The 16,251-nt window shown below is 45.3% G+C and overlaps 1 protein-coding gene across 1 annotated transcript; it reads left to right on the top strand.

Moving 5' to 3' along the window:
• Positions 1 to 9,686: 9,686 nt before the first annotated feature.
• Positions 9,687 to 10,132, top strand: DFJ58DRAFT_640948 (uncharacterized protein; the record flags this gene model as incomplete). Its single annotated transcript, XM_041381348.1, has 2 exons — positions 9,687 to 9,927; positions 9,987 to 10,132. Coding segments are annotated over 2 exons (387 nt in total), but the record flags the coding sequence as incomplete, so codon positions are not given.
• Between the last annotated feature and the right edge of the window lie 6,119 nt (positions 10,133 to 16,251).

Here is a 16,251-nt window from a genome sequence, read left to right as displayed (position 1 = left end):
CCCACCCCTCCTATAATACCTCCCGAAATACCTCCCAGACCTCCCGCAGTACCTTCCATAACCTTTAATTCTACCCTCCTGCGCCTCGCTCCGCTCCGCTTACTCCCACATACCTCCTCAGGAACATCCCCTCCCATTGACTTGGCTGGGACGATTCACTTAATGCTGGTATGTCCTTCTTTTCTTCCTTACACTATGTCATTGTCCTCAACACTCTGTCCTACTCGCAAAGCTCAACTCAACAACTTCTGGGCTGGGAACCCACTTTGTCAGCCCTAGAAAGGCTCGAGACAAACGCAAAACGCAAACGCTTGTCGAGTTACCAGGCGCAAGGGCGAAATGCCATCGACTTTTAGCTGAAATTGAGGAACTTATGAAACCGCAATGTGAAAAAACCAAATTTGCAGGTGACTTCTCCTCAAGCATCACACAACGACACTGCCGAGCACATTCAAAGCGCTGATGATGCTACGGCACTTTCCTTTGATGATGTGGATATGGTGGAGGGGGCCATCTCTTGATATTCCTGCTGTCGACATGCCGGTCAAACGACGCATTGTGCCCGATAAATCAATCACTTCATTGTACAGCAACTGGAGTACACTCATTCCTGCTCTCATCACTCCTCTACTCCTTATTTTGGACGAACGCAGGGGAAAGCCCTAGAAAACATCCAGCCGGTCATATCTGCATGCGCCGGGATGCGTTCATGTACATTCAAGCGAACAACTTTGATTTGCTTGTTTTTCGACCGTAAGTGTGACTTTTTCTATCACAGAAGGCTTGCGTTGATACTTGTTTAGGATTTGCGTCAATAGATGTGCTAAGTTGCACATGCTCGACTCTCCCGCAGGTACTTGTGCAGCATGGTCTATTCCCTACTGCACCTTCGCAGCCTCGGATGGCTGTGTCGATTGATTTGCTTGCATTCTACCGTGCGCTGTTTGAACGCTCCTGCGATGCGATTAATGCTCTTGCTTCAGCGCTAAAAAGTTACTACTCTCGGCGAGGCTTCCACATGACCGATACAAAGGTAAGGTTCAATCGCATACTTGAATTACTACTAATATGCTTTCGAAGGGCCAAGTTGATCCAAGATCCATTTCGTCGGGGGCTTGGCTACGCTGTCCAGTGGTTCGACATTTGCAAATTCAAGTCAAACGACAACTGGAAACAATTGTTCAACAAAGTCGCAATCGCGTGGCCGATTTTCAAACCTCCTTGCATGACAACAACCTCCCTCCATCCACCTTGCATCCGAGTCGATGTGCACCACTACTGGTCCAGCGATGTCCTGCCTGCTTTGGTGGCATACTGCATGGTAGGCCAACCAACGAAGGGGGTGATATACATATTGCAATGGACGGGAATTTCATCACCCGTCACCGCCGTGCTGCTGGTGATTGTCCACCATTTTATGATCCTAAGTACTTTATCCCCAACACTTTGTTGACGATGTCGGCCGCCAGATAGACGCTCAACGTAAGCAGCCCCCAAAGCCGCATACTCCATCGTCCCCGACGAAGCCGTTGATCAGTGTGAAACTGCTTACGAGGCTGCTGATGGGAAAAAGCAGAAAGCTGCTATGGACAATTTTGATGACACAGGGATCATGGCTCTGATCTGTCGGCATGATATCCCGGTGTTCTTTGCTAATATTGATTCGCCAGGAGAACAACAAAAATATTCTGTAGCTCTCCTTCAGCACTTGTTTTCATTGCTCTCACCCGAGGCTACAGTTGTTGCTCTTTACGATGTGGGGTTGTGTTCTGGCCCGGTCGCTCGCAAAGGTACGCTGAGATCTACATTTTAATTACTTGCTTACACTTCTCTAGTACGACATCCTTCCTGAGACTATCACCTCACGACTCCATTTTGCGACTACTGCGATGCATGCATATGGTCACGAGTGGGCTTGTCAGCTCGTTTATAATCCTCGGATGTGCCTAGGGCTTGGCTTGTCCGATGGGGAAGGGACCGAATGACTTTGGTCCCGTTTTGTTCAGCTGATTGGCGTTGAGAGGACGTCTTCTGTATGTCTCACGTTATTTTAATTATGCCCTCATTCACTTAAGACTTTTTAGCGCCAGCGCCACCTGTGGCTTATTGATCGACAAGCGGCAGCTATAGCTTCGGATATGCGAAATGACCTTGGCGACTGGATCAAGCGCCGCCTCAGACGGGGAATCAGGGAGCAAGGTTCAGCAGCACAAGATCTGCTAGAGCGATGTGGGATTCCTGTCGATGAATTGAGAAATGAGTGGTCCCACCAACGCCAATCCCAATTATCTATCCGCGCTCGTGAGTTCATTTATTAGAGGCTTGTCAATGTTGATACATGATATTGCTAGATGCACCCGCTCGTCTGAAGAAAGAACTGGACACTGTATTGATTCTCCAGGCTGACCTGGATGCATCTGATAGGGACCTACAGACCACGCGAACGATGCTTGAGAAAGAAACACCCTCTAGTGACACGCTAGAGGCCTTAGAGAGCCTCAAGAGGGGACACGACTGGCTAATGAATAAAGTCGAAGCTCTTTATTCGTCCCTCAATGTTCACCAGAGGTTCCCTGAACTTCAAGGTGTAATCTCGATTTCGTTCGCACTCTCTTAATGGCACGGGATCTCAAAATGAATGTTCGTAAACGTGCTATCGCTAGTTTTTTCGAGTGGGACAAGCTTGACCGTGCTGTTGGTGGTGCACAGCAAGCTTTAGGTATGTCGATCATTCTTATTTATGTATCTTTCTCAATTTCCTGCAGGCACTAAGCTGCATCAACATACCCGCAAAGCCATTGCGAAACGTCAACCTGCCCTCATGACCGCTATCCGCAAATTCAACTCTTACTGTGAACGACTTGAGTATCTTTACGATCCAACTTGGGGAATTCCACTCCCCACCCCTCTTCCCACGAAACTAAGCGAACTACGTAGTGACCCAAGATTAATGGAAGATGTCTGGATTACGCCATCCATTGGAGGAGGTCCCGCGATGGTTGGAAGACTCGCATGTGAGGGATGGCATACGTGCACTTCTAAAGCGAGATCGATGCGAGGAGGAGCAGGTCAGGCTCCCATCGAAGCTGATAACATTTGTCGTTTCTTTGGTGATGAGTTGGGCAGCGCTCAAAACTTGCTCTTTGTTTACCAGAAAGGGAGTTGATTTCATCATTCTGGTAACGCCTTCTGCTAATGTCTATTTAATTTTAGGTAAACTGTTTGCTGTTCCATTACAGCAACGGCATGACAATTTCCTCCGACTTCAAATTCGATGGTCAAACTCATTAGCTACTTCGGCAAACTTCGCTAGCCAAGTCAACAAATCGTTGGACATCGCTGCGACCCTCTCAGGAGCCCCACTAAATGCATTACATCACACGATCAATGCTAGCACACTTGCAGTGCCGGATTATGAGGGTGAGGATGAACCCCCTGCTGACCCTGACCATTCTCCAGCAATCCATTCTGAACAAGCCGCAGTCGCTGATGTTCTGGAGGGTCAGATGAGCGCGCTGGAGTTAGAAGATGATGACCCAACAGCTTTTGGGCGCGAAAACCAATGCCATAATTTATTGGAACCTTCCTGAGGTACGTTAAAACTCATTGTCAGGACTATTGCACTGACATATCATATCAGAACCTTCTTGTCGATGATTTCAGCCCTTCATTGCGCATTCCCACATGTGAGCGAGGAAATCTCATACCTGGCAAAATCGTTGCTCGAACACGACCGAGGTCCAGTGATGGAATCCCAAGTCAGATATTTGACCCTAGGGACATTAGTTTCCTTAGTTCCCCTACAGCACGCCTGAACGACGTATGCATCAACAGTTGCGCCATACTTTTATGGCACTCTCGGCTCGACACATCCGGTGAACGATGTGCAATCTTCACAACTCACGATCTTCCCCGCATTCGCTACAATGCACCAGACGAGCTTATCTGGCGCAAACACATCGTGGAATCGTTATTGGGCAAGGATATTTGGGTGCTTCCAATTCATCAGCCGTCAGGCATTGGGCACTGGGTGCTATGCATCATTCGGCTGTCCGATAAGAACCTTTTTCTTTTCGATAGTCTGGCTGATAGGCGGCCTTGGGAAAATGATGTTAAAGTGAGTTAAATTCCAAGCATTTCTTTTCAGTTTGTTGAATTGTACAGGATATACAGTGGCTCAAAAACCGTCCGTATGTTTTGGCATTTTTCACTATCTATAATATTGTGTGAGAACAAACAAATGCCTCAAAAACATGCTTATACCACATTGTAGTATGGCTTCAGGGCTTTCATTTGAGCCCTACACCGTGGGAATCGGTGGAGATATGGTGGAGATACAAGGCTCACAAAATGGTGACTCATGCGGACAGTTTTTGACTCAAGTATTTTACAGTAATAACCAGGTATTCTAGTATTTTGTATGACCTCCCTTGGCTTTAATTACTGCCTCTATCCTTCTAGCATACTCTCAATTAATTTCTGGCAATCCTCAGCTGTGATCTTCCCCCATTCCACTGCTACTCTCTCCCAAAGCTCCCATACTCCTTTAGGGGGGTTTTCATAGGCTTGAAGCTTTTCTTGAGTGTTCCCCAGAGATGTTCAATGACATTGACATCAGGAGACTGTGCTGGCCAGTCAAGAACATTGATGTTATGTTCTTCAAACCATTCCCTAGCTCTTCTGGATGTGTGCTTGGGATCATTATCCTGTTGGAAAATGATATCTTCTTCATCAATCCCTGATTCTGCCAAGCTAGGCAGCAAGTGGTCATTTAAAATGTCCACATACTGCTCAGCATTCATCTTCCCCTCAACCTCAGCAAGCATTCCCACACCATTCCATCCCATACAGCCCCATACCATTAAAGAACCTCCTCCAAACTTGACAGTCCCATTAACCTCTCTGTCTGTTAGGCCATCTCCCTTCTTTTTCCATACATACACCTTCCCATCTGACCCAATCCTATTGATTTTGGTCTCATCTGACCATATAACATGCTTCCAGTCCTCTACAGTCCAGTGTTGATGAGCTAAGGCAAAGGCTAGTCTTCTCTGCCTATGTTTGATGGAGAGAAGAGGCTTTTTCTTCTTTGTTACTGCCTTGAGAACATTCCTCACAGTTTGTGAAGAGACAGGGGTAGTGATGGTGGAATTGATATAATGGGTGGCTTGGACAGCATTATCAGCCTTTCCTGTAGTGATATGTTGGATAATAGCCCTTTTGTCAGTAGAGGTAAGCTTGGATGGACGTCCTCCACAAGAGTTTTCCTTGTCTGGGTGGCTTTCTTTGATGAACTTGGCCACAGTGGACTTGCATATTCCAGTTCTAGAGGAAATTTGGCGAGCAGAGAGGCCAGCATAAGACAGAGAGAGGATATTATCTCTTTGAGCAGAGGAGATGGCTTTCATGGTGATTATGACTATGATACATGAGATATTCTGGTTTATATAGTTAGATATAGTCATAAAATAACATAATGACACCACTTTATAATTTATATAATAGTGGCATGATTTTTATGGTGTCATAAATAATGATTTATATAGTTTTAATATACACTCAAAAAACTGTCCACATGAGTCATCATTTTATAAGCCTTATATCTCCACCATATCTCCGCCGATTCCCACGGTGTAGGGCTCAAATAAAAGCCCTGAAGCCATACTACAATGTGGTATAAGTATGTCCTTGAGGAATTTGTTCATTCTCACACAATATCATAGATAGTGAAAAATGTCAAAACATGCGGACAGTTTTTTGAGCCACTGTAATAAGACTAATTGGCCGGTTCCTTCTTATTGCGCGGCAACATGAACATCATGTTACAATTGACCTCGACGGTTGGGTTGCTCGACCCTTGAATGTGAGTTTCACGCTCCATCTTGATAACATTCCCAGCTACAACTAATTTTCGAGGTCGAACGTCTCCAAAATAACGATTTTGACTGTGGTATATGGGTTTTAGCTACAATATTAGCTGTCGTACGCAGCCAACATGTTACAGGAATGCGCGAGCAAGACATGGACAATTTCTGGCATCATCTTCGCACTATGGTTCTTTTATTGCCGGAGTACCGTGATAAATCCAGAGTAGGGTAGAACATTGATGAGTATCATAGACTACAGTATGGATTCTGCTTGGCAACTAGTAAATTCACTTCCTTTTGACAAGTCAAGATCCTTTGACGTACGAGAGTCCCTTTCCAAATGTACAAGGTTGGAGGTCGGCGTAGGGCAGATAGTGTAGCTCAATATCAGTGATAGGCATTGCTGCACCAAGATGAGAGCAGACGGGAGAGTAACAGATGTGAGGGGCAAATGATGTCACTTCAATGAGGTTCTGCATGCTCAGAGTCATATTTACACTATTTTGAGCACACTGGGCATTGAATGACATTGGGTGCTTGATGTAACGAGTCATGAGTAATTGAATGTGTTCAAAAATCGAGTCAAAAGAAAGGAAAATCAAGGGAGCAAGTGGTACAACTCATGCAAAGTGAGACAAGCATCATGCATCATGGCCCAGAGTTAAACACTGCCGTTTTGCCTGTTAGCGTTCAAAATGCATTATGATAACCATACAACTTGTCATTCTTGCCAAAATGTGGGGAGTAGCATGGTGTGGTGTGTCTTCAGAGTTGATGAGCCAAGTTCAGATAGCCCAATGGACGATGGATAACCGTATATTTGTCTGTGAAACCTATACTGCGCATGGTATCATAATTAAACATCATTAGGTAGGGCCTCTCGGGCCTCCAGAAATGAACTGAGCCAGTCCCTTGGGGCATAATTACTGTTTCAGGTAGTCCCAGTGGTGCTTGAACGTTTGAACCCTCTCAGGGCGGGCCTCTTCGATTTTCTATGTTCTTCGGAACTTACTACAATTATCGATGTTCCAAAATTTCCATGGTCACTGTTTACACGTTATCGTCTAATCAATATCGTAGTATTGTACAGTGACCGCACATTGCATCCTGCAAAATGGCCGCATCCACTGGCACATCAAGCTCACCCTACCGGCATAACTTCGTTAATGTTGCCACACTCACGGACTCCCAATCTTTTTGAGTTACACGGATTGTAAGTACTGACTGTACTATAGATGTTGTATTTTCGGATTTGTTGATATGCTTCTAGATGGTGGATAAGGCGGTGTCGACAGCAGATGCTGAACTTAGTGAAGTCACTGAAGGCTCCCAAGTCGGTGAAGGATGGAAGAGCCTCGATGGGATACCCTGTATCATGGGTGGCCTAAAGGCACTTGTTGGTATGTTCAGTCATGACACATTCACGCTAATCTTAATATCATTTTAGCATCTCTTGGCGGGACACTTCATGGGCAAACAAGTGGTGACTTCCCCTGGAAAAGCCTTCCAAAAGAACTGGCTCGCCTTGGTTATGTTCTCGTCAATTATCCTGATGAGATCTCGATGCCTGGCGAGCTGCCGACCTACTATCTCTCGTGCTAAAGGCATCCACAATCTGACCCAACAGCATCGCACCAGTCTCATCAACTGCCTTAAGGCCGGTGCCCTCACCATTTGAGCAGTGACAAACGATGCTGCTCACCTACGTCTCACTACTTCAAAAGACCCTGTCATTATCGGAGAAGCCCCCTCAGCTTGCTCCATGTACTCCCATGGGCGACGTGCATTTGCTGATGGCTGCATTGACCGAAAGGGTCTTTCCCGTCTTCAACGGTCTCCTTCACCTGTTCCTCAACTGCCTTCTTCATCTGTTCTCGTCGTCACACCCAAGTCATCGTGGAGATTACACGACTGCCTCCCCAACCTAGCTTCTATCACACGGCCTCCACCCCGCCCAGCTTCTCGACGAGTTCACAAACATTCTACTGTGCGCACCAAGCATCTTATTCCTTCAATTGCTTCCATCAAGGGGGGCTCATCCACCACCGAATCAAACTCTGAAGATGCCAGTACCAACGATTGTGAGAATGAGGAACCACGAGTTAGCAGGAGTGGTAGGCGCCCTGTAAAGCGCCTTAGACGCTGATTGAACACCTCTATACTGAGATCAATTGTAGATAGAACATGTATGTCACTCAATACATTTTGTGCTTATACCTCTAACCTGAATTTGATATCCCGTTGTCTTCGGGTGCGGGTTCGGCCTCGTTACTTACATCCTCAACGTGATCTTTAGTAATGAGTTTGCTCTTATACAGATCCCTCTCCGGAGCCTCGGGAGCCTCCAGAGCCTCCCAAAGACCTGGCTACTCGACCGGTCACCTCTACACCCTCCATTGTTGGACCTCCATAATGTTTTGTACGTTTGTTTTTGCTTTTATACTGTCCGTTGTTCTAACCTATTGTGGCCAGAATGAAATTAATGATGGCCTGCAGAATCAGAGACCCTGCACCGACCCAATCTTCCATAAGTATGAGGCCTCATCCGTTTTTTTTCGGCCGCTTTCAGGATCCCCAACTACCCACCCAGTATCTTTTAACAATCCATTCCAAGGATAGTGTCAACATCCGCCCTCCCTGAGCAGGTAAGCAACACCCTCTTGCCTGCATTCAATTTTCTTATACCTGCAGATATGACCCAGAAATACCCGTAATAATCCTGCCAGTGACCAGAGGTCGACCCAGAACAGCCGTGATAATTCTCCTGCCAGTGACCAGTGGTCATCTCTTAACCCCTTCATGGACTCAGCTCCTGCTACACTCGACTACACTCAAGAACAGTTAGGCGGGGGACGATATCAAACACCACCTGTTGAGTTGACTCCTTCCCGCCTCAGGAGCAAACTCAAGGCTACAGCACGGGACGTTGGCATTATCAAAGGTGCTACACTCCGCCGCCAGGCCTTTCAGCACCCCTCTGAGGACAGCGCAAGGTCTGATCCACCAGGCCTTAACCATGCGGGGCAGGAGGGAACTTCAATGAGCGACACGTCATCGCTTACACTCAATGTCGCTAACAGTCGTCATGCCTCACCATTTCCACCTGCTCCTGCTGTGCAGCCACAATCAAGCGATGTGTCGTCACTTACACTTAATGTTGCTCATAGTTGTCAGGCGTCACCATTTCCCCCTGCACCTCCTGCCCCTGCGCAATTGCCAGATCTGTTTTATGGTTCCAGTATGAGCCACCAAGCTGCCTGGATGGGACAACACTCTGGCGCTGATACCTATGGCATGTTGGGGGGTGACACTTTTGGATGACTCAATGATCAAACTTTAGACATGGTTGGAGTGTCTGTGCCTGGAAATGTGCAAGGTGGCCAGCTCACCACACAAGACGTATCCCGCCTGCCACCTGAGCCCTCGTTTAATTTCCCTCAAAGTTCGATTGGATCATCAATGTCACTCCATTGTGAATGCTCGCAAGGCCCTGCGGGTCAACAACCTTCAGGTTTTCCCCAGGATTTGCCTGGTCATGTCTCACCGTTTGTACTCCGTCATGTTCCATCCTTACCTCAAGACCATGCGCCCCTCCTGCCAACAACGAATATAATTCCACCAACACCACTGCAGCATGGCGCCGGTCAGGCTAATAATGACATCTTGATGAATACCACCGTGACTCATGAACTCCCTGCTGTGACAAGAGATTCCAGTCCACAGTTGGACATGACACATTATCCCTCTGCTGCCATCTCCAATAGACGTTTTCCCGAGGAGAATGAGCCTGTCACGCAGCATGATGGCCCCGCAGTTATAGGACGCAGGTCTACGGAACTGAATGCAACCCTTGATACCGGGTTTGCAGAAGTTGAATGCTGCTTTCTCAATCTTTCAACATCTACAACGCTCCCCATAAACCAGCTGATCAATTCGTTCCTGAAGAGCCGTGGACGCACAGTGATTAGTACCAATTACTGGAATCTTTACGCAAACTACTTTAAAGATAACGTCCGGCAGGAACTTGCTCGCATTAATAGAGAGGCACCTGAAGGAGGTGGTACACCTAGTAGGTGCGATTTCACTGAAATCCTATATATCATGTTTATTGTCTTGCAGGTGCCACCGTGCGAACACAATGCTACGACAAGTTCAAGGAAGCTTACCCTGATACGTATCAAGACATTCTGTCAATGCACGAGGAGGCATCTCTCCTAGGGTCATCTCCCCAAACCATTGCACAGCGCGGCCAGACTTTTCAAAAACATTATCGAAGGGTTGTCAATATTGTATGTTATCGTATTATCTACTGATCTCACCTGACTCTTTTTGTCTTAGCTTGAGTCAGGCTCCGTTAAATTTGGCTTTGAAGCCGCTATTGTACTCTGTGGGAAGGTAGTTAATGAGGATGGGTCACTAGGTCACTGCTATAACACACCTGGCGCTGTGGGGGTAAGTTATTCATAAGTATACATGCTGATACACACTCAACAAGTAATAGTTTTGGGAGACACGGTGCCGCGCCAGTGATGACACAATTATAGGTCATCTCAAGTCACATGTGTTGTAAGTTGAAGATCAGTTATGTTAACACAAACCCTCACGTGGCTCTCAACAGTAATACGACATCCCTATCCTTAGTCGATGATGCATTTAGGGATGACAATAGTCGTGATGACCCTTCATCCACCAACAACCTGAATCAGTCTTCCGACATCTTCGAGGGACGCGACGATGGTTTAAAGTGGGTGAAGAGCCAAATCATCAAGGCAGTTGGTATGTTTGATTAGTCTTTCCATTTGCTTAAACTAATGTGCAATACGTCACACCAGCCCGACTTGGTATGTTTGATTGTTCCCACTTGTTCTTTACCCATGTTAACTAACATAACCTTATCACGCTAGCCCGACCTGGCACTGGGTTCAACGACAGGAATTTCCCTTGGAAACTTATGCCGGCGGCCCTTTTGGAAGCCGACCTTTGTATCATAGGATATCCCGCACATAAGTGCCTCTTACCGGGCGAATCTCACAATGAGATTTCCAAGAAGAAAGGTATTGCTGCACTGACGCAGAAGGAAGCGACGGCACTTGCAGATGCTTTAAAGGCAGGGACTATGGTAATTTGCAAATCCGAGCATGAGCGATGTATGTGTTAACTACACTATGCTAGTGAAGTGGTTTGGACTGATTTTTATGTCATATTTAGTGGCAGTGGTTACCTCCAAGAAGCCTGTGGTCATCGGCGAAGCGCCTCCATCCGATTGGCCACATTCTGGTGCCCGACAACTCTATCTTGATGGCCACACTGATCATAATGGCCCTGCTCGCCTCAAGGTCAGCACTGCATCCACCAAAATCAAGAAGGGCAATAAAGCGCCCAAAGCGCTGTCCTGCATGATTTGGGAATCATGCATGAACATGACTACTAGGTATCCCCCTAAAAGACAAAGTCTGTTAGCTTAGTCCTCAGACTAGTCAACCCATACCTTGGTATCAAACCTTGGTCCAATAGTTTCAGTTTTCCCTCAGCGATTCATGAATCCACCATGTTTTGAAGAAAAGTCATATGTGAGATGGGAATCACATAATGACCTAGTTGATATGAGAAGCAAAATGAAGGTTAATGTATTGCCTTTCATTTGGCTTATTCACTTTGGCTAGAGAAACCCATAGAGAAAAGTTCAAAGCCTAACAAAAACCTATCTAAAAAGCCCGTGTATTGTGTACTATTATTTGTTCCGTTATTTCTGAGTTGTTTTCTCTAGTGTTTCTTTACTTTGCTTTTCTATTAGGATGCTCTGACTAATCAGATGCTTCATAAAAATGTACCTACAGGGTATGATGTCATAATGATGTCATAGGACTTCACCTACACTCCTGCAGGTATTTTGGTTGAAAGATATGATATCATAGTGATGTCATAATGATGTCATGTTCCATGGAATTTGCTAGAACATTCCAATGACTCATAATGACTCATAGTGACTCATAGTGACTCAGAATGATGTCATTATCCCACCATGAATATTCTGGAATGTTCTTTTGCACCTGCTAGAACATTCTGCTCCAGTTTTTGGAATATTCTTCCCACATTCTGAAGTCATTACATCACCTTTTTACTTACATAATATTCCCACACAAAATGTATATAAGGAGAGCCCATTCTCCCCCAAAAAATAGATCTCCCACTTGTTGCATTCAAGAACTCCCACTTGAGCAAATTGAACTCTCACCTAAGAAGCTTCAGTCTGAACAAATTGCTGCTTACAAAGCCCATTTCCTTTGTAAGAACTGTCCAGGCAAGTGCAGGGAAAGTGTTTCCCTTGAGATTACGTAAGTTTCTCGCGATAGAAACCCAGTTTTGTGAGACCAGTGTTCTCACCACGTAGTGTTTACTGACCAACACGAGCTTTGGTCACCGTTGTTTTTTGTGAGACCAGCGTTCTCACCAGGTATTTGTATACTGACCAACACGAGCTTTGGTCATTGTTGTTATTTGTCATTGTTTTATATTTGTCATTTGTTGTTATTTGTGAGACCAGCGTTCTCACCAGGTACAGTGGCTCAAAAAACTGTCCGCATGTTTTGACATTTTTCACTATCTATGATATTGTGTGAGAATGAACAAATTCCTCAAGGACATACTTATACCACATTGTAGTATGGCTTCAGGGCTTTTATTTGAGCCCTACACCGTGGGAATCGGCGGAGATATGGTGGAGATATAAGGCTTATAAAATGATGACTCATGTGGACAGTTTTTTGAGTGTATATTAAAACTATATAAATCATTATTTATGACACCATAAAAATCATGCCACTATTATATAAATTATAAAGTGGTGTCATTATGTTATTTTATGACTATATCTAACTATATAAACCAGAATATCTCATGTATCATAGTCATAATCACCATGAAAGCCATCTCCTCTGCTCAAAGAGATAATATCCTCTCTCTGTCTTATGCTGGCCTCTCTGCTCGCCAAATTTCCTCTAGAACTGGAATATGCAAGTCCACTGTGGCCAAGTTCATCAAAGAAAGCCACCCAGACAAGGAAAACTCTTGTGGAGGACGTCCATCCAAGCTTACCTCTACTGACAAAAGGGCTATTATCCAACATATCACTACAGGAAAGGCTGATAATGCTGTCCAAGCCACCCATTATATCAATTCCACCATCACTACCCCTGTCTCTTCACAAACTGTGAGGAATGTTCTCAAGGCAGCTCATCTCAAGGCAGTAACAAAGAAGAAAAAGCCTCTTCTCTCCATCAAACATAGGCAGAGAAGACTAGCCTTTGCCTTAGCTCATCAACACTGGACTGTAGAGGACTGGAAGCATGTTATATGGTCAGATGAGACCAAAATCAATAGGATTGGGTCAGATGGGAAGGTGTATGTATGGAAAAAGAAGGGAGATGGCCTAACAGACAGAGAGGTTAATGGGACTGTCAAGTTTGGAGGAGGTTCTTTAATGGTATGGGGCTGTATGGGATGGAATGGTGTGGGAATGCTTGCTGAGGTTGAGGGGAAGATGAATGCTGAGCAGTATGTGGACATTTTAAATGACCACTTGCTGCCTAGCTTGGCAGAATCAGGGTGTCATGAATTCCAAATACAAATCATTATTCTTTCTTGAACACTCGTAAAACACCCGTTAAGCGCCCGTCACAAACGCCCGTCGTTAGCGCTCAGTCAGCGTCTGTACCAATAACCTTCACAAACCCTAACCCAAACTTCTCCATTCCATTAGCGCCCACTACTTCTATCTCAGACATCCCTGATTTCGACTTCCTTACTCAAGCTATTAAGTCACGTGACTCCAGAACCTTCGAGAACCCTTGCACAGCTATCACACGTTCCATGACATCATAGTGTAGTTATATTTAGAACATCGTACGATTCCCTTTTCTATTTAATGATTGGTTAGTTAGTTCAGATTCAGATTCAGTCTCCGCTTCAATATATGTATATAGGTAGCTCGTTGTAGTCAGTAGTTCTTCAGTTCAAACCTCTTTTGTATTAGCTTACTGCTAGCAATCCTAAGACGTCCCTGCTATCCCCTCTTCTTTGTTAAATAACCTTAGTTTGAGTCCTAGTCTCTGCCCTAGCGTTAATTCGTTTAAAGGGTTGTGACATTAGGTTTGAACTATAGGGGACTCCGACTCCACGCACTACCGCTTGCATACTTTTTCTCTTTGATCTGAGCATCTTGCGAACATCCACGATCCTCAATCAAACAGAACCATTACACGTTTCATATTGCCCGGCTTAACAGCTGTGACCCTTGATTTCATCACTCTCCCCTTTGCTCATTTGAGCGCATTCATACCTATCCGCTTTCGTAGTTAGTAGTCCTATACCAGGCCCTGCCTTACATTGCAGCCGCCAGTATACGGAGGTGTTCACGACATTAGGCGTGTTACTACAACTTTGAGTGCTGGCCCAAGACCCTGCCTGCTCAACGTTACTATAATTTCCTTTTTACCTATCACCTTTCTTCGTACGATACGTAGGCTACTCTACCCAAGTATTTAGAGGAATTTCCTAGTCCAGACTCGGTCGCTTGTAAGCTTCGGCTGGAAGAGCACCTTGGCGTTCTAGTTTTCCCACTTGGCGAGTATAGTTGTTACATACACATCTTTTTTAGTCAGTATCTAGGGAAGAGTCAGTTGGGTTTTACCAGGACCCTTTGACCCTGAAGTACGAGGTAGATCCGATCAGATATCGGGGACCGCTTCAGTTTTCCAGATTATGTATCCTTTTCCATCTTCCCTTTTTACCATCTTTCCTTTCCGGAAGAGCCGTTACGACTAGCTCTTCACAGACATCAGTAAATCGGGTTCCAGAAAACAACTGGTACTATGTCTGAACCAATCGCAACAAGAATGCCGAGTAGCAGCGAAGAGTTTGTACAATATGTACAAGAACAGATCGCCGCAAACAATGCACTGTGGCAAAGTCAAGTCACGGCGTTGCAAAACAAGAATGACGAGCTATCAACAAGAAATGAAGATCTAGCTCTACGGATTCAGATGCAACAAGCCGAGATCGACAAACTCACCGCTTCCCCATCCCTCGGATTATCCACCGCTTCCACCACAGCCTCAATTAAGATGGCTAAACCCACAGAATTCACAGGAGATAAAGATTCTATTGATGCCAAGATGTGGGCAACACAGATAGCGCTCTATATGACGCAATGGCCTAGCATCACAGAAAGGCAAAGAATCTCAGTCATGCTTTCGTTCATGAAAGGATCTGCTGCTAAATGGGCGCAGACTTATATCGAAGATCATGCTGAAGGAAATCTCACCATGAAGAAGTTAGACGAAGACTTCACCGCCATGTGGGCACAAGAAGACCTTGAAGGCAAGGCAGTTCGGGAATTGGATTCCTTAAGACAAGGATCCTCTACCGTCCCAGAGTATACAGCTACTTTCAAACAAAAAGCTGCACACACGAAATTCTCCGATTACGATCTACGCCAAAAGTATAGGGCAGGATTACAAGATCGCGTCAAACTACAACTCGCTCACATCGCCTATAAGGACAAGGACAACATGCAGAAATTGATAGAGCATGCGATCCAAATAGGACGAAACTTCGAGGAGTTAGATGCGGAGAAGAAGAAGACTTCTTTTTGGACCCCTAACAGGGCCGCAAGAAACTTCGAACCAAGGGCTGGTCCCAAAGACAGTAACGCCATGGATGTCGACGCCAACAAGCAGAGAGGAGCTCCCAAACCTCAAGGAAAGACTGGTTCTTTCAACTGCTACCGTTGTGGCGAAGAAGGCCACATGGCAAGAAACTGCAAAGGCGCTCCAAAAGCGCAAGTGAAGGCTACTGAAGTGCCAAAGGAAGACTCGATGCCCCAATGGTTTAAGGACTATATCAAAGCCAAAGGAGATAAGGGTTTTTAGAGAGGTCTGAGTTAGAGTCTGCGGACTTGGACCCGAACAATCGTTTCTCAATCTTATCTACGTTCTCGGATGTAACAGAAGTATATTTGCGATCGAAATCAGAGCATTTTTACATTCCGATTACCCTGAAAGGAAAGAATCGACAAGCAGACGTGAAAGCACTTGTAGGACTGTGGTGCATCAACATTATTTATTAACGAGAAGTTTGTGAAGAAGAACGATGTAATATGCCGTAAATTATTAAGGCCTATTCCGGTAAAGAACATAGATGGTTCTTTAAATGCCGCTGGATCAATGACTCATTTTGCGGAACTAAGTCTAAAGATCGGTGATCATGTAGAAGACAAAGCAGCCTTCATGATTACAGACTTAGGAAACGATGATGTTATTATCGGCATCGACTGGTTAAGATATCACAATCCAGAAATAGACTGGAATGCAGGACAGTTTTCGCT

The sequence above is a fragment of the Suillus subalutaceus genome (assembly GCF_016647625.1).
Source record: "Suillus subalutaceus strain FC151 chromosome Unknown DFJ58scaffold_41, whole genome shotgun sequence".
Taxonomy (NCBI): domain Eukaryota; kingdom Fungi; phylum Basidiomycota; class Agaricomycetes; order Boletales; family Suillaceae; genus Suillus; species Suillus subalutaceus.
Note: the sequence above shows the minus strand (reverse complement) of the source record. Positions and strands in the feature narration are given on the sequence as shown.